This window comes from Taeniopygia guttata, chromosome 2 (assembly GCF_048771995.1).
Source record: "Taeniopygia guttata chromosome 2, bTaeGut7.mat, whole genome shotgun sequence".
Taxonomy (NCBI): Eukaryota; Metazoa; Chordata; class Aves; order Passeriformes; family Estrildidae; genus Taeniopygia; species Taeniopygia guttata.
This window is the reverse complement of record NC_133026.1, coordinates 125435697-125457385: the sequence shown is the minus strand read 5'-3', so window position 1 is coordinate 125457385 and position 21689 is coordinate 125435697. Positions and strand designations below refer to the sequence as shown.

Sequence of the window (21689 nt, the reverse complement as noted above, 5' to 3'; positions counted from 1 at the left end):
AACTGAAAAAAAAAAACCAAACCAAAAACATGGTCACACTTGTCTCACCACATATGCACAGAGGGTGTAAGCTGAATAATAATACCGAAGCATAGCATTACACACACACACACACACAGAGTGTTACTTCTACACTGACTCAGTGCATCTGAGAGCTCATGGAGCACAACCATAACCATGAAAACACTTTCTTCCCCTCAGCTTTATCAAGTACAATTTCTCCACTAAAATAGCTCTTTTAAAAAACCATCCTAAACATAGATTCATTGCTTCTCTTTCCTCTCAGCTCAGATTCTGTGAACAGAAGAGCCAATTAACAGCCCATTTCCTCTAGGCTGCATCTTTTTTCCTCACCTAATTTCCCCCTTTTAGGCTTAGTCTATCATGCATTTTCCTCTGCTTAAGGAGACCTTAAAGAGGTTCTCTTAAAGGCCTGTATTTATTTGTTTGTTTATTTATACATTTATTTACTTTTAAACTAGTTTATTTTTCTCATAGGAGAGTGACCTGGTAGAAATTCCATGTCAAGTGCAGCATCTGGGCATATGATTTTCTGCTTCTGCAAAATTAAGCTCTTGAAGTCACATTATTTGATGCATATGATAATCTTACAGCAAAATATAAAAGTTGCCTCAGCCAACTTAATTTAACAGGGTTTTATTATGAAGCAAGATATGTATTCTTTATGTTTAATCCTGCTTAAGTTGGAAACAACTGTGGCTACTTTAGTACTTAAAACTAAAAATCTCACTACTATTTTAGAACTGTGAGAAGAGCAGAAACTGCAACTTCATTTTGCAGTTGCATTATTACCTGAGCTATCTTAAGCCACTAGAGGGTATCCCAGGAAGCACTGCAGAAAGTTCCATTCAGTATAAACCATGAAAACTCAAACCTTGCAACAGACCAGATCAGGCAGCATTACACGGGTCTCTCTCTTGCCCCGCTTAGAGAATTTAAAATATAAACACATAAATACTTCAGGAAATAAAACTTTGTCTTTTAACTACGTTAATTACTTTCATTAGGTTCTCTACTATGATCTTTACTGTTACAAAATAGCTTTCCTAAAGTCAACATTTCTTACAGACAAGATCAAAAATCACCAGCTGAATGAAACACTGGCTCTAGCACCTAATTGGCTTTATCACACCTTCCTGCTAAGCGGCCCTGTAACTTGCTGAAGACTCTAAAATAGAAAAAAAAAGGTGGCAGCCTATTGAAAGTGTAAACCCAATCAGGAAAATTTTCATGACAGCACAAAAATTGTGAACTCAGCCATAAAATGTTTGAAATCAGAGATGTTATTGTCATAGCTGAATACATTTCTTAAGAAGCATCTGGAAGAAAAGCAGAACTAAAAAACCACCAAAACCTATTTTAAGTCTGAAAGTATTTTTCATTTATGTTACACTTGGCTTGTGTTTATTCTAATTTTGTACAAAAAGTCTGAACAACATAAGGCAATAGTCTCTTCAGTATGAAAATGCACTTGTATCTACTCTTTTTGGTTTCAGTATTCACCAGGTGGAGGGATGTTGCTGAGGACTACCTGTAGACATGATGATTATGTGGAAAGATGACTATCACTACATGGAGGGAAAGAAATGTGACAGACACAGGAGCCACTACAGACCAACTCAGTGATACCAAAGAAATGATACACCATGCCTGATCACCTTGTCGTTTAAGAGAAATTGGATGGCAGAGAATCAGCTCCCTGATAGCTTCTGGTCTCCTCAGTATCTGACTTTTATATACATTAAGGCCTAGTGTACTCTGCAAAACATTCTGACTCATTTTTTCAAATATCGTCAGGTATACCAGGTCCAACTGAGGAGCCTTTTTCACAAAATATTAGTAACATTTTTCAGAGCATCAGTATTCAGACACTCAGACAACAGTCTGCATTAAGTACACACATCCAATTGATGAAAATAAAATATTATATTGCATCATATTAACTTTGATCACTCTCCCAGGAACCATGAGTATGCAAGAGACTTAACTCTCAGGGAATTGGCTCAATAAACTTATATGCCTTAATCTTCCATTTCTATGAGATTAATATAACCTTTAATAACTGTACAAACAAATACTGTTCAGGAGTAAATGTATAGCTACAGCAAATATAAAACCTTAAAAATCTAACCTACCATGGCAATAAAGCGCCCAATGAAACAGAAATATGAAAGATGGTCAGGATTGATTGTTGATGCTGGATTTATCTGCAGGCAATAGTTGCTCTTGCCAGCATATTCAAATAGGCAGTACATAGGGTTCAGTACTTCATGGGAAAGCAAGAAAAACCATTCTCTAAGGGAAAAAAAACATGTATACACATAAAAACCATCAAATACAGATGTTTATCACCATTCCCCTTAGGTAACCAGCAAAATGGTCAAAATATATGCAAACTTTGAAAAATAATATAAACAGTGTTGTATTAGAATCACAGAATTATATACAGTATTATATATTTCTCAAATATAGAAAATTAATTATCAGACCAAATCATGTTAGAAAATCATGGTTTCCAAAGTTTAGAAATTATAGTTAAGATTTTCATCTTGAACACACCCACAGAGCACAGGTTTTAGCTGCCTATCAGTAACATTTTTTCTTACACAGTCCTTGCCTCAACTAGTACACGGCACTTACCCTCCTCATGCCTACTTTATTGTCTACAACTCACATCTTTACTCAAAAAAATCACAGATTATTCCATGCTTATTATAAACAACTTAGAGAAAACAAAACAAACAAATTGAAACCTCAGCACACTTCATTTGCTTTTCCAGTCTGACAGCAAAACACACACTCAATTACTGTAGTTTAACAAATTACCATGGACTGGTTAAGCCTACATGACATGACAGTGTAAAAGTATCTTTTTGCTGAGGTTAAATGAATACATGTTTTTCACCACCTTAAATTTTTTCAACTCAGAGTAATACCAGAATCTGGTATTCAGTGTTTAGCTAGGTGATTTTGATAATATTTCTTGCTTTATAATATCTGCATATGGTATTTGCAGAGACCTCAGAACATTCATACATACTCAGGAGCTTTTGTATCAGGCAATCAATGTTTGGTACTAAACAATAAGACCTAGGGATAACCCATAAAAATAGCTGCAAGTCTGTCCTATAATAACTGTAGGGACTGAATTCCATTCTGACTGCCTTTCAGGTGTCACAGTTAAGAGGCATCTCTTTTATCCCTGTATTTACACAAGATCAAGGAATAGAAATGAGATTTGCTGTCATGTTTCTCCTAACCATGCCATGAAACTCAAGTCATGGATCATGAGTCACTATGATACACTTCCAACCCAAAGGCCAAGTAGAAAGAGTAAACAGAGAAAGGCAGCCAGGATCCAATAACCCTAACAGTGTTCCAAGTATCTTCCAGTAAGCACAAGAATGTTGTACAGCATTCTAGCCAAGTTTCACACTGAGACAATTACGTTAACTACATAGAAGCATCAAATTTAATAGGCATTTAAATTAGAACAAGTCAGATAACAAGGGAGGAATAAACTAAATCAGTCATTAACAAGAAGTTGCAGAAGCAATGAATTTTTCACATCAACAGCTACAACTTGCTACAGGACATAATGTCATATTGGTCCTGCTACATGCAAGGTAAAAATCTGATGGGAACACTGAGTTTAGCCTGCTGATCTATATTTGTATTAATGGAGTATTTTGTTATTCAGTACATGAACATTTATTTAGTGTCACTTGAGAACTCTCAGTTCAAGTTACAGTGAGATCCTGGCTGGTTCTCAGTTTCACATAAAAAATCTTGGGCAAGATTTAAGAAACTATGAAACTACTCTGCTTATGTATTTTTTATTTATTTATTCTCTACTTTCTTTGATTAACACACTTCAGTAAAATTACTCTACAGTCTTTTCTATGGAAAGTTCTATGAACTGCTCTAGTTCCCATCCTAAACCTATGGCCCTCACAATATGGACCCCAACCAAACAAAACCCATGCAAAGCAAAAATTGAATTCCTCCCTGAAATCACTCCCCACCCCAAAAATCTATGTGATACTGTAATCAGAAGTAAAACACCATATACCCAAAAGAAGCTCAGCCTTCAGAGGCAAGCTTGCTTGTTTATAAATACTACACATTTTTACTGAATTCAGTTTTAACACAAGAAGCTACATAAAACCAGAAAAAAACAAACCAGAACATCTTTACATATTAAAAAAAAAAAAACCAAACAAAAAAAAATTACAAAACAAAAAACAAACAAAACAAAACACCCTAACAAGAAAAATTCTATCACTTATGACCTTTTCCAATTCCCTGGATGTACAGTAGTACTGAAATTTTTTTCCTAGCAATAACATTTCATTGAAGTAACTGGCAGCAGGAGTTAGTGGTTGTATTCTCTGTGGTCAAGAAATGAAATCTTGTCTATGATTTTCCTGTTATCAGATTTTTCCTCTCTGAGTTCCACTTCAGAGTCTAGAAAAACCTGTAGTCCAGTTGTTTCATATTCCAGTGGAGCCAACATAGTCTGTCAGTTGCTCCTTCGTGCCTGCACTACTCTCCTTTTGTTTATTTCCTTTCTGTTCTTATCAGCCCCAATCTGGTGTTCTCTTGCCATTTTTCCAAATAAGCAGAATACTTTATTTTCCCACAGTCCCCGCTTCTAGGAAAATTGAACTTTCTGATAGAAAGTTTCTGAACTAACTCAGAGCAATTAATTTCATTCCAATTTAAACATCACTCTTTGTCAAAGCATTGAAAAACTGAGACCGTAGTTTTACCAGTGTGAAGGTATAACCTGTGACAATAGCCAGTGCTGCCAGTTCCACCTCCTTAATACATTTAGGGTGACTAAAAAGGTACCTAGGGTCAGACTGCAAGAGAAATCAAGGCTAGAGTGCTATTAAGAAAATAAAAACTATTTAAGAAAATTTCTTTTACCTTGCCAAGCCACCATAATCCAATCCTTCTTCTCCTCTAAATATAACATATAATCTTCTCCTCAAATCATAGGGCTTTAATGCCATAATCTATTAAAAATAAATTAATGTTATAAATTATGCATTGTTACCACATCACTCATTCATATTTAATTTATATTGATACAGAAACTGTATATATGTCAAATGTTACACAAATTTGAAAAACAAGTAGACCATCTCATGGAACAAGCAATCAATGAACTACACACAAAAATACCAACTTGGACTTCAGATCCTTGAGCAGCAGACTGCTAGCAAGTGGAAGGAATATCTGCTGTATGGGTACCCTGTTTTTACACTCTTCCTAAGGCAGTCATTATTCAAGGAAAACAGGCGAAAAGGCACCACATCTGATATATAAGATTTTTTGTTTTAGAGAAATCACTTAAAATAAATAATTTAATCCAGACTAAGTTTAATATACTTCCATTTATAATGTAATTTTTACTTATAGAGAATCCCTGCCTAGAAGGCTTGTGGTGACAGCAGCAAGAATTTTCATCATTCATTGGCTGCAGACTGTAAGAGCTCAAAAACTGTAAGCTTCAATTATATAGACGTAATCTTTGAAAGACAAAGCAGTTTTAACTGGAGAAAAGAATATATTGTATCTATAAGGTATCTAAATACACACAGGAATCAGAAAAGCAAATCCAACGTGGTTGATGCCACATTAGGTTAAGCTATGGAACTCTAACACAGGAAGCTGTAGATGCAAAAAGTTCACAAGAGGAGCACAGATAAGCTCATAGAAGAGAAATCCCTTGAGGAATATTAAAATACCCAGAAACCACTTCAAGCTCAAGAAGCATTTCAACTGTAAACAGCAGGAAAATGAAAGATACTACAGTAAAAGTATTATGTACAATACTTCTAACAGTCTTCCCTAAGAAACCCCCACTAGCTAATACTAGAGGAAGATTACTGTGCCTAAAGGACCATTAGTCTGAACTAGCTACGGTCATTTTTGTTCTTCTGCTTTGTCTTGATAAACAAACACAATAATGTTTGCAGTCTTACTTGCTGGAAGGAATCCTCAAACAAAGTCTGTCTGGATACATTGATTTTCACATGACTTGGCAGTGCATTGGACTGTAATCAGAAGGCAATAACATTACAAGGCAGCACATACATTTGTAAAAACTCATCTAGTTTCAATAAATAAATAAGTATTAAATCAGTACCTGACACAAGTAACGGAAATGAGCAAGTTTCCACCTAAAGCTACGCTCATAAGCAATCTGTGGCCCTTTATTTCTGTAAGGAAACATATTGGAGATACATTACACATGCAGATATCAAATAATACTTTCAATGCTAAACAACAGCATGAAGATTTCAAAAATACACAAAAATTGTTACTGTAAGATATGATCAAATGCAGCTGGTGGTTTGGATTGCCAGTCCTCCTTTCTTCCATCCCTTGCCCTTTTTTTTTTTTTTTTTGCAAGTCAATTGACCAAGTTTGATAGAAAGATAAAGGATCAAGAGGGTATCAAATCCCTATGAAACATGAACGTGTAATAACTACAAGTCACATAAAGGAGAGACATCTAATTTATCATCTTCACTGAAAGAAAGACTGCTAAGCTGGGCTTTATAAATTCAGCTGCTTCTGGAACTATGAAGGACTTTCTAGTACAACATTGAAGGCTCATTGAATGATAAGTCATCACTATGATGTCAGAAGTAAACCCTACTCCATACAAAAGACATTAAGAAAGCCACTACAGGCTGGGTCAATACTTCTAATCAAAATATTTAAAAGAAGATTTGCATGCAAACTTTTCCAGAAGTATTTAGAACTATTTTGTTTAGACATTTCTGTTGGTAGAGTGTCTAACATTATAAGCAATACTCATAGTGACCATCTACTGTTACTTTAAAAATGCAACTATTAGTTACATTAGTTCATTATTCAAGTTAACCTCGGTACCCCTCTCTATTTATAAAATTATTACAATATTGGTATTTCAAAAGCACATAAAAACTATTGAACATCAGAGCAGTACAGCAAAATGTGTCATACATAAAGTCGCAAATAAAATTTTAAAATATACTAAATTTATAATATAAAAACCTGTTCATAATTTACTGTCCAATTCCAGCTAAAAGTGTAGGTCATTTTATACCATGAGAAAACATCACCATTAAATTATAAAAAGGTAAAACATTAAAAAATCTATTTAATTTCTCACTTACACAGAAGATTTCCCAGTACGAGGGTCATTGAAGGTAGTGGTTCTTGTATTGTGATCAACAAAGTATCTGACACCTTCTCTGGTATATCTGATTTCCCAGCCCTCTGGAAGAGGGTCCTCATTTTGTAAACTGCAAAAGAAATTGCAGGCAGTGTTTTTTCCCCCATATCATTATATAAGAGTATTAAGCAAGATCTTTTGAATCTGCACAGTCATTATACACACCTACCCTTGAGTTCGAGGGTCCTCCCACTGTGTTGTCTTTGTGTTATGATTTACAAAATACACCCTATCATTTGAATCCACTCTTCTTTCTAAGGGAAAAAAAGAAAAAATCCACTATACAACAACTGCATTACAAATTTCTGTAACTGCCACTTCCTGAAAACCACAGCTATTTAACTTACCCCAGCCTGGTGGTAAAGGCCCAAGTGGATCATTTTCTGCTGACAACATTGAAGCCTGTTTAAAAACAAGAGGACTTTAAGTTAGGCCAAATATTATTCATATTATTTTCTCAGTGTGTTCAAAGATTACCACTAATCCCGAAGACCACTCATTCTGCCAAAAAACCTCATCATGTCATTTTTAATCTGGTTTTGCAAAGAAACTTAGATTATATGATAATAAGATATTGTTATCAATGCATTGTACCCTCCCTTTCCCTTCCTACAGCAAACTTAAGTGCTCACACAAAGAGATGTAGTTTATAAAAGTTTTGAGGAAGCATGTATCAGCAGATAAGCACCAAGTTCTTGCTTGAGAACACATTTTACCATAATAAACTTTTCCATGCACAGTGACTACTGCCAGCATAGGGGGTTTTACTTCCTCAATACATGATAACTTCCCTGGATGTTTGGCTATTTTTGAATGTTGTCATTTTTTTCAAAATGCAGCTGCATTCATATGTGGATGGGTAAAATTATACTAACATACAAGGGGAAAAAAAAGTGGATTACATTATTATGTAAACACATGCTAAGCTGATAATATACTGTAACCTTGCAGAAGTCCCCAAGAAGCTCCCAAAAATACAAAGCATGGGAAAAATAAAAATAAAAAGCAGAAATCAAAGAGACTATAGGACCCATGCTCTGATTAATAATTAAAAGCATCCACCCCTAAAATTTTGTGGACTCTAACTTTTAGAGTGTGTGTGGGTGCAGAATGGAATTTTGATATAGGGGAACCAATCTGTGTTTTCTAAAGAGTGTTTTAGGAACTAATACTGCTTTATATAGCACTTGCAATACAAAAATATCAAATAAGAGTTTACAGGAGCAAATTGAGGCAAAACAAATCTAGGGTATTTTTTTCTCTGAAAGAGAAATAGATCAAGAATCAGAAGGAAATGCATTAGCTACACTCAAAATCGAGCTGTGTAGTTGCTCCAGCCACCATCTACTACACATGAACAGAGAATTTATCATTATTTCAGCAGCAAATGCAGTTAGTTTTTTGTGCTTTAGGAGACCGCATAATCACAATAATCCTCTAACCAAAGACTCCTCTGTGGTGACTGTAAAATATAGTGCACAAAAGGAAAAAGCTGTCTGCCAAAGAACTGAATGGTGGCACAGTTCAGATACTTCCAACCTTCTTAATGGGTCCGAGGATTTGCGTGTGGCTGCTGGCCACACAGAGCTGTGTACTTAACAGAACACACTGAAACACCAGGAAGATTCATTTCCAAAATGCCTATAATAAATTAATCCAGGTAAAAATGAAAGTAACTTAAATAACCATATCCCATCTACTTTTCTTTCTTTACATAGTTTAGCTTTGACCACTCAAGGTAATTGAGACATTCTCTAACTGAAAGTATTCATCTACTTTTTCGCAAAAAATAAAATAACAGTCTCACTCAAACTGCTATATAGGCAGAGTCCTGGTACGTCCCCAGAACATGAAAAAGTAGCTATAGTTTGACCTTAACTATTCTAGAAGAAAAGTATACAGAAGCACACTAAAGTTAAAAAGAAAACACCACTCTTTCTTCAATAAAATTTCAAATTTCCCCCTCAATAAACTGTGAGTTCTACCTGTATAACAGATATAATACTTAGAAAACAGAATTCTAAAGCGATGCAAGCAGTCAAGTTTTCTTTTCTCTTTCTTCAGGTATACTCTGTCTTACTAATAAATCCCCATTTATTGATTCTAAGGTCAGATGAGACATTTTAAGGAATGGGTCTGTGGTTTTCAGTAAGGGTTATCCTTTAAGGAAGGAAGTAATATAATTTAATTTAAAAAACATATTATTAGCCAAAGGATAAATCTAGCCTCCCCCCCCTCCAAAAAAAATCTTGGCATCAGAAAAGTGAGAGTTTTCTCGGATATCTTATGCAACTGATCAAAACAGTACACAAGTACACAAAGTTGGTCAAGCAAGACTTTTTGGCTCTGTGTGCTTCAGCTGTGATTCCTGATTTTGCATTAGAAGTTACCAGGGTGTTTAAATACCTGAAGGAGGCTGCAAAAAGGATGGAGCCAGGCCTTTCTCACTGGTTCACAGTGGCAAGACCTGAGGCAATGGCACACACTAAAACACAGGGGATTCCTCCAAACATCAGGAAACATTTTTTTACTGGGAGGGTGACCAAGTGCTGGCCCAGGTTTCCCAGAGGGATTGTGGAGTCTCCATCCTTGAGATATTTAGAAGATATTAGTCCTGGACAGCTGGCTCTAGGTAGCCTTTCCTGAGGAGGTACATTGGACCAAATAACCTTAAGAGTTCCCTTCTAGCCCTGACCATTCTACTTTTCTCTAATTGCATAAAACAAATTGAATTTGATGCACAGCCCTAGGAGTTCAGAAAATTAGTGGTGATGCATGTTTCTGCTACTGCTAGTGGTAAGATATAATGTATAATTCAATAATGAGAGGGCTGAGAATTTTTAAATTTAATTCTGCAGCATCCTTTACTTCAGAGGGGTGTGTGAATAAAGCCCATCATATTTAAACTTAGGTCTGCATGTCAGAGTCCTATTCCAATTAAGCTGTTTTAGACTTGTACTTCAAAGGTTTTGTCTCTAAAACACTCCAGCTTTTCTGCATATCACTTACAAAGTTTCTGGGATCACAGATCCCAAAGATGTGGGACACACAGGCATTCTTAACTCTGAAGAAACAACTATTCTACTTATCCAGTCACAGATGGGAAAATCTGACTCAGGAAGTATTCTCTATGAAGCTATTCATATTTTCTTCAGGCAGAAGTAAGCAACCACGTGAGATAAATGGAAAACCATGTACGAAATTTCAGAACTGAACCAGATGGATAACCGTCAAAGCAAAAGAATTGCCACTTGTATTAGTGAAGGAATTCTAATCACCTAAATAGTTTTTAAGCCTATTTAATGCTCAAAATGACCCCTAACAGCATTTACATGCCTTTTCAGTTTAGGGGACAGTTTTAATTGTACCTCTTACTACTGACATTAAAAATGCTATGTAAAATGGAGTATACAAAGCAGAAGTCAGGAAACAAAATCAGAAGGGAGTACTTTCTACCTGAAAGTACTTTCTGATTTTCATCCAAAAAAAGGATGATTTTTAACTTTTTTCAAAATAATCAGAATTCAAACTACTGATGCTAAACGTCTTTTAACAGATATGATTGAATAGTTACAAAATCCATTTCTTTAAAGAACAAAAAAGTATAACTATACCTCTGTACTAATTTCAGATTTTGTATACTTTACCGAATAGAGGTATCGTTGGTTGAATTGTTGCATAGCTCCCTGCAGTTGATTCCGTTGCGATTGCCACTGCTCAAAGTTCCTCACTGACTCCATTGTTGGTCGCTGCCATGTTGTTGTTCTGGTGTTGTGGTCCACATAGTAAACTCTCCCACGATCATCAACTCTTCTTTCCCAGCTTTCAAGAAACACAAATGTTAACAGTTAATTCTTTCAGTAGTGTTATTAACCAAATTTCTCTTTATGCAAAATTCCTAGGTGGTACTTGAATGAACTACTGGAGTAACAGGCATGATTTCAATTTCTAAAGGACACAAAAGCACCCCAACTTGGTTGGTAGATGAACAACCAAAATGAGTATACAGAGACTTCAAGCAATTGCCTGCTCAGCTCTCTGTCACCTCATTTTTAACTTTGCAAACACCTGTGGCTGCAAGTAATGTTGGCAGACTTCACAGAGAACGCTTTGCTGGGAAATATGAGCTTTGGAACCAGTGCACTTAGTGGTGCCACCTAAATGAAGGTGATCAAATATTCATAATTAAGTTGAAAAGGAAGAACAAAATACTTTACTAGCTGTATTTGAACCAGTGATCAAAACTAGTGACATATCCAATATCAACATTACTGTAACAACAGCTGTAATTAATATAAATAAATGAATGCTAGACTCTTAATATATGATAGAGAATACAGTTTTGATGAGCTGCTGTTTGTTTCCAGCAACAACAAAAAAAATATAGTAAGTTTATCATATTTAATTCAAAAAGTCTACATTACCCGGGAGGTAAGGGCTGTGGTCTTTCCCATGTTGTAGTTCGTGTGTTGTGATCAACATAATAGGTTCTACCATGAGGATCCTTCCTTTGCTCCCACCTTCAAGACAAAGAGACTTGCACATAAGTGAAGATGCAAACACTTCCTTGGGACTTCCCACTAAGACAAAAAAGTACCTTGGCATTGAATGAAAATGCCATGGTCCAAAACCCATTATTGAATACCAAAGAAAATTCACACCAGAATACAGATCAGTCACTTCCTATTTAACTGACATCACCATAAAGATTTCTCTAAAGGATTTAGCACATAATGACTATACATCAATATTCACAAGCAGTTTTCTATTATATTTAAGTTTGGAACAAAGTCAATGAATTACCTGCTCAATGCTCGGATGCTAAAAAAACCTTATTTCAAAAGCGCTTAGAGATATGCATTCTTTGTATTTCCAAGTACATGTCTCTCAAAAAATGAGACCGTTTACATTTTGAAGCTCTGTTCCCTATATCCAATAAACAGCATAATTCAGGGTGAACCTAAAGTGTGTGCTATCAGCTGTTTTTCTTCTGTTTCTATTTCCTATCCTGATGAATTCTATATCTGATATCCCTGGGGATTACTTTGTTTTGTGAAACAATCTTACACTGAAGATGGAGCTAGGCCAAGAGCTGAAGTTTCATAATGCTGAGAACTACCACAATGCAATAAAGGTATGTCTAAATGGCAAGGAAACCAGGAGAAACATTAGATGAAAAGCAGAAGTGCTTGTCTGCAGTTGATATATATTTGTTTTTCTTACATAAACACTTAAATAGTTCCTAAAAATTTAGGCCTGCTACTACTAAAGACTACTAAAGCAATTTCTAACAATCTAGAAAAATTAAAATATTCTAGCTCTTCTCAGCACATACCTACATACACATAACTATAACATTAACTATAACATTATTGAACTCATTCTTACGAAACAAGCACCTACAAGCATTTATAGACTAGTCATTTTCACTTCTTTGTGCTTTGGTCCCTACTACTAAGGAGCAAAGGAATAATGAATTACAGCTCAAATAAGTTTGAAAATGCCAAATGAAAAGTCTTCACATCTGTAATGCCCAAGAGTTTGTCTGTTAAATTCACAATACCATCTCAGCAAATCAATTATCAGTTGTTACTTTCTGGGACAAAAGTAGCAAGTTTTAGCAGCAGTACAAATCTCATTTTAGATCAAATAACCCCATCTCAGCCACCTGACCTGCATTTGACAATCCCTGTATAGAACAAAGTTTCTGTTTCCTTATATGCACATTTAGATGACACAAAATGATAGCATTAAAGCAAAACAACATACCCTGGTGGCAAAGGTTCTGTACTGGTACTACTAGGCTGCTGTCTTACAGGTTCTGCAGATGCACTTGGCGTGGAGGAGGATTCCCTCGGCTTTGCCGCGTCTGCCGCTATGCTGTTTCGAGCATTAGGCTGAGCACACTCTGTTGCAGCTGCAGGTTCTAGTCCAGCAGATACAACAGGTGATGCAGAACTGTGGCTTTCAGAACAACTAGTTGCTTCTGTTGCTGACTGAGGTTCTGCTGTATCATTAGTGCAATCTGCCGAAGACACGGGAGCTTCGACTGAACCCGTTGGAGCCTCAGAGACAGAGGAATTACCAGCTTCAGGTGCAGAGGCAGATGACTCTCCATTAACTGAGAAATGGGAAATAACATTTGTGTATCAGAATATGATGAGATTTACTTTTCAAATAACCAACTACCAGAGTAAATTACTTGAAAGGAATATATTTAAGCTGCATCTGTATGCCATAAGCACCACTGTTGGCTAAGATGACAGAAAGTCACAACACATTTGCCTTCAGTTAAAACTTGCAGTTTGCAAGCCATTCTTTGTACTTCTCTGTTACATAGGGTTATATTTTTATATATACATATATAAATGAAGTTATTTCTTGGTTTCTCCATGTCTTGGTCAACTCAATGTTGCCTCAGTCTAGATTTGCATCTGCTTTCCACAAAACTGTATATAGCTTTTTCTAAAACTCTGAACTTACATTGAAGTTCAAAAAAGAATCTTGATCAGTATGACATGAAAACAAATATTAAGAGATTACTCTATTAGATTTGGAAAACTAAGAGGCATTTCCTACAGATAATTTCTTTTTCAGAGCTGAGGTACACCAGACCCTACAATTAACTCTAAGCATGTGCTACTTGGAAAAAAATCCCCCCCAAAAGAGGAATTAAAATATAAAAACTATTATTGTCCAACACAACTTACATAGTTCAATGACTGAAGAAAATTACTTCAGAATCACAAAGCAAATCAATTCTATCTTTTCTAAAACAATAAAAATGCCATCAAACTGAAGCAAGCACAATCTCATAAAGGGTTTAAAGCAGGCATGGATTTAGCAGACAAAGGATGCTAAGGAGGCTTTTTTAGTCCCAAGCCCACTTGGCAAACAATACACCTGCAGAGCATAGCCGAACAGTATCTCAGCACATCCAGATCTTGTCTAACTTAGACAAGACATCAGGTACAGCAGTCTGTAGGACATCCGTTAAAAGTCAAGGCCCTATAAAAAGCAGTGCAACATCATTCAGCACTTTCATTTTCTGCACCACTTATCAACATCATACAGTGACAATTCTATTTATACTTAGTAGCTTGTACTTAGTAGTTGCAGCAATTTTCTAAGGACTAAGGATATGCAACACATGCTTCAAGCAACTTCCTTACCTTACAGTATATTATCACCTTACCATGTTAAGGACTGAAGCTAATATAATTCTACACTCTTAACATTATTGATACACATTTGCAAAATTTAATCCTACACTAGTGCCAATAAAATGTTGTTTCATTATTTTAAGGAGTTCACTTGTTTAATTCCGTCATCAGAATTTACATTAGCAAGTCAGTTTCTCTAAGGAATTATCATTGCACTATATGAATTTTCTTGATATGCATAATGATAAACATGATTCTACAGGCAACAGATTTTTAAGTTCTATAAAGGCACTACTGATTTTCAAGGGTAACACACACTGCTTCCAGATGGCACAAAAGAAATCAACTTCATTAAGACATATAAAGATTTTATATTGTTTCAGCATGACATGAAAAGTATGAACAATTTGATCAACTGTCTTCAAATTTCTGCTTATACGACCAAGAATTTAATTTACACAAGAAAAAAGCCAACTGAAATTTCAACTTCCATTTTAAAAAAAATCAACTCATCCACATTAAAGAGTGAATAGGATTACATAATAAAGTTAGAAGCAAAATAATGAAGAAATCATCTGCCCTATTAGTAAGTTCATCCCCAAAACAGATGCATAAAATATTACATCAGATGATTACTTCACCAATTATGCCTAAAACAGCAGTTCTGGCAACATCACATAAAATTACAATCCTGCTAAAGCACAATAGTGAAAAAAAAAGGTGTCATCAAAAAATGTTGGAGATCCGTTTTATGACTTGCCTTAAAAACATCTTCAGCCCCTGGTACACTAGTTGATTTCTCCTATATCAATGCCTCAGTGCAAGGTCAGTGATGATTTCATCAGTATTGCCACTTGAACAAATCAATTATTTTTCAATTACCCTATCCTAATACAGATTTCAAATGCCTCTCTCTGTTGAAGAAAAAGGGAGCAACGCCTTAATAATATATATGCCCTCTAGCCTTGAGCTGAAAAGAGAGGGGAATCAAATTAAAGTTCTCCAAATAGAGAAAAGCTTCAGAGAAGACCTATTTTAATTAATACGTTTTAAAGTTCATAATTCTTTCTATTATCTTCCCACCATACCAACATTTTCCAGTCTATTACAGAGAGTTTGACAATATCTGTTCTACCACTTGGCAACAACTTGCCTATTTCTATTTAGTTTTCTCTTCTCTCTGCTATCATTGTAATTTCTCCCAAACAGATGAGAAATGACAAAGGGCTTACAAAGCACAGTCATTTTTAGATCAAGAGGAACAAAAACCAAAAAAACCTTTTTTTCAAATAAAAAAACTAGCTTCACTGGACCAAAAGTGAACTGTAGTCAGAATATCAATGTTTGTGTGTTGAAGAGGAAAACAAATTTCAGTATTTGCCACTGCCAGTTCTTAAATGGAATTTTTGAAAAAAACTGAAGGCGCAGAAAGTCTGCAACACATCTCAACTCAAGAGCACTGCAGCTTCCCACCTAAATCAGATTAATGTAATGTCAGGAAAAAAAAAAACCATAGTTACTCAAATTAATTGTGAAAGAAACCTGCTTTTTTCCTCTAGACAAGCAGTAATATGGTTTCATCATCTGGGACAGAAAAATTGAAGATTTTGGACACTTTAATCTTCCTTCAACAGAGAAAAGAACTTATGATAAAGTGTGAAACTCAATATATTTAAGAATAGGTCTACTGCAACAAAAATTACAGAAGTGGACACACAAGGTTATAAATTCAAGCCACGTCCTTTCAGTACTTTTGAATTCCAATAAAAATTTTATAGAAAAAGTAGCTCAACTTGAGATACAACTAGATAAAAAAGCCTCATGGAACATGTTCCCATAACTCTCCCATTCTTACCAGTGCTGTTGACAGGCTGAGCTTCGAGTGGTTTTGGTACTGGTGTATTTTTGGGTCTGGCTGCAACATGATTAGGAGACTGTGTGCTGTCTCCATTAACAGCTTCTACACAGTATGTATTCTGCATTACAGAGCTGGAAGGTACTTGATTGTCTATCCCATTAGAAATGTCACAAGCAGATCTTGATAAAAATAAAAGATGATTTCAGGTTACTACAAGCAACATGTTAAACACACAACTAAACTAAATGCTACAGAAAATCCATGCTATAGAAACAAATAAAGAAATGGTAGTATATTCACAACTGTTTATACAATGGTGTTTGTAGCCTAGATAATTGTTTTGGTCTCACATACCCTTTGTCTATTAAGAAAAAGGCAAGAATCAGTTTTGAGGATTTCAGACACTTATAATAGGTAAGAGTTTCCATTTTCACTTTCTCTTTTACTTTTAATGATATACTAGAATTGTACAGACTGATGCACCTGCTGCATCTTTCAAAATGGCCTTAGGGACCCTTCCAAAGTGCAATTACAAACAGGACAGACTTTTCCCTCATTAAGCAATAGGAAGAACTGGTTTTGTTAGTCATATTACTAAAAATATTCATAACATAAGAAAGCAACGAAATTCTCTCTCAGTAAAACGAAAATAAGATTAACTTCTCCATGCATTGGCAGGATGGGACATTGTGAGGACAAATACACACAGGCAGCTTTGTGTTTACAAGGCCACATGGAAATAAATGCACTTTAAGGGCTTGTGAATAGTAAGTTTTGTTCAGTTACAGTAGTACACTGGTTTTTTACTTAAATCTCTTTCAGAATGCTTAAAGCCATCCACCAGAGACACACAGTTTGAAAATTACACTCAATGCCGACTCCTTATTATCTCAAAGGCTAGAGGTTAAATAGCGAAATTATACAGATGACAAAAAATGTGAGAACAGTTAGAAGTCCAGCTTTGTGGAGTAAGCAGCTTCCATGCTACTCTACCCAACTCCAGAGGAGTAGTATAAACAGAGTATTTAAGTATTATCCCTTTTCATCTCTGGATTACAAACTCAATTTACCTCCAAAAGACATGCAGAGAATCTACCTTAAAACTTTTCTTCATCTCTTAATTTTAAAACTGTAAATCAAAACTGCTGGATAGTTGTGTGGAAAACTGCAGTAAATTAAAATATCAACACCAAGAGCAGGACCGCAGATTATCTCCAGCAACAATAGCTGAATGAAATCAAATTATTATTACTACTGTTCCAAAATGGTATGCAGATGTGTTTCAAATCACTTTTAGCAGTCCCAAACCTTTCTAACAAAAACAAAAAAAGCAGAAGCAATGTTTTATTCTCACTCCCTCATCTTGAGGACCCATCAGGGAAGAGAGACAAACATCCATAAATTCAAAAAAAGAATCAAGTGAAGCATACAAGGACAAATGTGTCCCTGTCACTCAAATGCATAGCAACTGGATGTTTTTTCACTCCAGTTAGTGTCAATAAGTTAAACAGAAATGGGTTCACACAAGGTAACTGAGCAGACCAGTAACATTACATTGATCTGAATTGACCTATTTGTCTTACTAGAGATGAGGGGGCAAAAAAAACTCTTCCTACTTCTCTCCAGCCAGTCCTTGAGCAGGTTAGAATGGTAGAGAAGCCAAGAATGAAGCTCTTAATTTGTCTGACTGTCTTTTTCTTGCCACATCAGGAGGAAACAGGCCTTGGCCTCAGTGTTGCAAATACTGCTTGTGAAACTCAATACAAGTCTCTTAAGTGCCTGATTATGACCTTAAAAAGGCTGAGGAGGAAGTAATTCAGGCTTTTTTTTCCTCTTCCTTCCGCTCAGGTGCTACATTGCAAAAAGCTGGTAGACATTAATTGAAATGGTTCTTAAGCAGCAAAAGAGAATAAACTAAGTACATAAAAAATACACTGAACTACTCTAATTTCTGCCGCAGCATTTTATAGATTTCAGATCAGCTGAACTAAATTATGCAATTATCAAACAAATAATGTTTCTAAAACCAGTGGCAACATAATTTAGACCTCAACAGTTGAAATCTCTCATCTTCAAAACCATTAAAAAAACAATAAAAAACCCACCAAAACACAAACAACCCAAACATTTCAAGTGATAAATTTGCTGATACACTTCATATTGCATAAAACACAAAAATAAATTCCAACCTGGATGAACTTCTTGCTGAAGCATCTCTGCTTTCATGTACAGCCTCGCCATTTTGCTGAACTTCTACTGAACAGTAAGAAACAAATTCAACAAAAATATTCTATTATATCTGTTTGAAATCTTAATCTAAATAGTATCATCTGGTTTAATTATTTTAACTTACTGGTTGCTGATGAACTGAGATTTGTAAGAGATTCTTGTTCAACAACCAAACCATCTAGCACAACAGTCAGTTCACCTGTTTGCACCATGCCACTCTTGTTTTCCAAAGAGAGTTTCAATTGTTCTTTCACCTTCTCCACTAAAATGGAGTTGGGGTGGGTAGGGGACAAGAAGAAAAGAAGGGGTAAAGGAAAGATGAAATTCTAAATAATATCAAAAGAGACCTACAACACACAAATGTGATACATGCATTTAGTTCTATAAAACTGAGCAACAGAGATATTCACATCAAAGCAGAAATCACTATGGAGTCGTGTATATTTACGCCTGCACACTTTATTTAAAAAAAAAAAATGTCTGTTTACACAGTATATTCTAAAGGGATGCTAAAGAATCCATGTGGATTTAGTACTTTGTTGTTAATGATTTCCCAGGTCTGCCATTTCCATTAAGCCCTTTGGAAATTATGCACTACTTACATAACATATGATGGCTTAAAGTCAAACAACTTCTGAACCACACATACAAATATTAAAAAGTCACTGGGAACCCCTCATTTTACAACCAGAGCCTATATTCATTTCTCATAGCACTTTCCAAAACTAATTCTAAAAGACCACTGAAAAAAACATATCTTTGGGGAAGAAGTGAATGAAAAGACTGCATAGAGTCCTCCCTCAATTTTAAAACTATTTTAAATGAATCCTTACTATCATTTTCATAGATTACAACTCCAAGGATTAAACAGTAAGATAGGATGCCTCAGGTAATCAAAAGTTAAATCAGATACTATTTTCACCAAATAAAATTTGAGATAACTGATGATGCAGTAAAATAATTTGATCTGACTGACAAGTAATACACATATTTGTGAGACACATATAATCCACAGGTAAAACATGCTGGGGATGCTACATTATTCTCTCTAAATCAACTATTACAAGTAAAACAGTTAAAGCTACGTATCATAAATCCAAACACAGCTAGGAGTTCACATTAATCAGGTTGAAATGGTTAAGACCATTTAGTATTTGTGCTATCAGATTAAAAGATTAATTTTTAAAGATATACCATGACATTTCCCTCCATTTGATAGCATTCCAAGTTAAACTGGGCACTTCTATGCATTAAACAAGTGTTTCCAATTTTTTTTTTCATTCTTAGCATGCATCATGAGTGAACAATAAACATATAAAACATATAAAACAGGGGAGGCTGCTATAATCTATTGCCAGATATCCTCAAGCTATTACTTGAAAGTGCAGGTTTGACAGCGTAGTTGGGCAGCAGTTGCCAGCAGACACACACTGTGCTACAATGGATTTTAAGGGACTTTAAATCTCTGCAGCAAGCACAAAGCTCCTAAATCTACAGGATTACTGATTTATCAACATGCATTTTGGAAAAAAGTACCATCTCAAAGAAGACAAGAAACTAACCTACCACTGAATTGTTTAATTAAGACACTTAATTTTTGCAAAGGGTGGTTGGTTCAACTTCTGCTATTTTAATAGGTTATCTTCCTAAACCAGATCGACTCCTGGCTGTAGCTTAATTGAGCTGGCAAGAAAACTGTGAGGTGTGCGGGCAGCAATTAAATAGTCGTGGTGTTTAGCAGAAGAAGTAACCAAATTAATTCTAATGTTTCTGCATTTAGAGAAATTCCCTTTCCATATTCATCAGCAAAGAGCCTTTAAAGTGCTGCATTTTAGAATAAGTATCAATAACTAAATGAATGAAGGATACCAATCAGGTTATTCTACAAGTGAATTCTTAGATAATCCAGTAAGTGTCTAACTACTGACTTGCCCAAACAAGAAACATTGCACATAAATTACTTTTGGTGCAATGTACAGCAAACTCAGTCAACTGTAAGAATTTGTCAAGCTGTTAGATCCTACCTCCCCTGGATCTACAGTAATAAAATGTTAAATATTTTGTTAGAAATTGTTAAAATAGTAACTATTTTTTGGTGGCTAACATTATTATAACCCAGTTTCTTATGATACAGTTTTCTTATTTAAAAATTAAATATTTTGCTTAAGAAATTTACTGCTGAATCATTATAATATTATTGAAGAAGCCCCACTTAATTTTGGATTCTGTTTCCATTTTGTTTCTGTAAGAATCAGAAAAATTTCACTTTTTTTGGGGGCCTCCTTTCCACCCATTGTTCTAAACCATCACCTCAGGTTTATATATATAACTTGTGAAAAAGGTTAGGACTTGTTTAGCTGGAATTCTACTGCCACTCTGGAGTGGAATTTAAAGTGTGGATTCACCACCTTGTTGTACTAAAGAAAAGAAAATTTTGAAAAGCAAATCAAATATATTCTATTAAAAATATTTAATATTAGAAATTACATTGAACAATCAATCTCTAATGTACTAAAAGGAAGACCAAAATTGTTTCATTAATCAATGTTTTCTATTGCTCTCTGGGCATCTAAATTATGAGGGACAAGACAAATACAAGACAAATAAAACATATTTTCTATTTTTCCGTTAGTGACTCCAGAGAAATAAAACATGAAAAATTACACAGCTTTTCTGAAAGTTTCATTTTTTCTTTTTTTTTGGTTACCAAATCTAAAACAGATCTTCTATCAAATTGGTTACTAGCTTGCTATAAAACATTGTATTTCATCACTTCGGCTTTTACTTTCAGCAACTAATACTCTACTGTTTGTTTCAAAAGTATTATATCCCATTGTTAATGTAAGATGCTTTCAATAGCACAGACATCTCTAGAAAAGTAAAGGTATCAACTGAAAGTCAGTTGTAATTACACATATAGTTAGTAGTCTGGTTGTCAGTTTGACATATAGATTAGTAATAATAATTTTACTTTATTCAAAATATCCTTCATGATAACTTACATTTTCTATTGTGTACTTCCAAAGCTTGTCTCAAGTCTACAGTGGCTCTTCCTAATAAAGCATCTGCTTTTAAAGTGTGATGGCTCCACACTCTAAATTCCAGCGTAGTCTGTGGAGTCACATTCCTGCATAAAAAATACATTTAAAAAATATATACAGATTTTTAAGAATTCATTCCTGTT

General features: G+C 35.0%; 2 protein-coding genes across 5 annotated transcripts in view; one reads left to right on the top strand and one right to left on the bottom strand.

Annotated features, from left to right (window-relative positions):
• WWP1 (WW domain containing E3 ubiquitin protein ligase 1) overlaps window positions 1-21689 on the bottom strand; it is a 58972-nt gene that overhangs the window by 8429 nt on the left and 28854 nt on the right. For 2 of the 3 annotated variants that reach the window (XM_002199809.7, XM_072924805.1), the window contains 14 exons: window positions 21508-21632; window positions 18630-18767; window positions 18466-18532; window positions 16274-16455; window positions 13025-13376; window positions 11680-11775; window positions 10903-11077; window positions 7603-7657; window positions 7425-7509; window positions 7197-7325; window positions 6179-6251; window positions 6015-6086; window positions 4954-5042; window positions 2157-2316 (listed from right to left, as the gene is read on the bottom strand). In XM_002199809.7, coding sequence (XP_002199845.4) covers window positions 2157-2316; window positions 4954-5042; window positions 6015-6086; window positions 6179-6251; window positions 7197-7325; window positions 7425-7509; window positions 7603-7657; window positions 10903-11077; window positions 11680-11775; window positions 13025-13376; window positions 16274-16455; window positions 18466-18532; window positions 18630-18767; window positions 21508-21632 — 1798 coding nt within the window. The remainder of the gene's footprint in view (window positions 1-2156; window positions 2317-4953; window positions 5043-6014; window positions 6087-6178; window positions 6252-7196; window positions 7326-7424; window positions 7510-7602; window positions 7658-10902; window positions 11078-11679; window positions 11776-13024; window positions 13377-16273; window positions 16456-18465; window positions 18533-18629; window positions 18768-21507; window positions 21633-21689) is intronic. The other variant, XM_012572051.5, reaches the window with a different exon arrangement.
• Window positions 1-21689, top strand: part of RMDN1 (regulator of microtubule dynamics 1) — a 55786-nt gene that overhangs the window by 24544 nt on the left and 9553 nt on the right. The window lies entirely within an intron of this gene.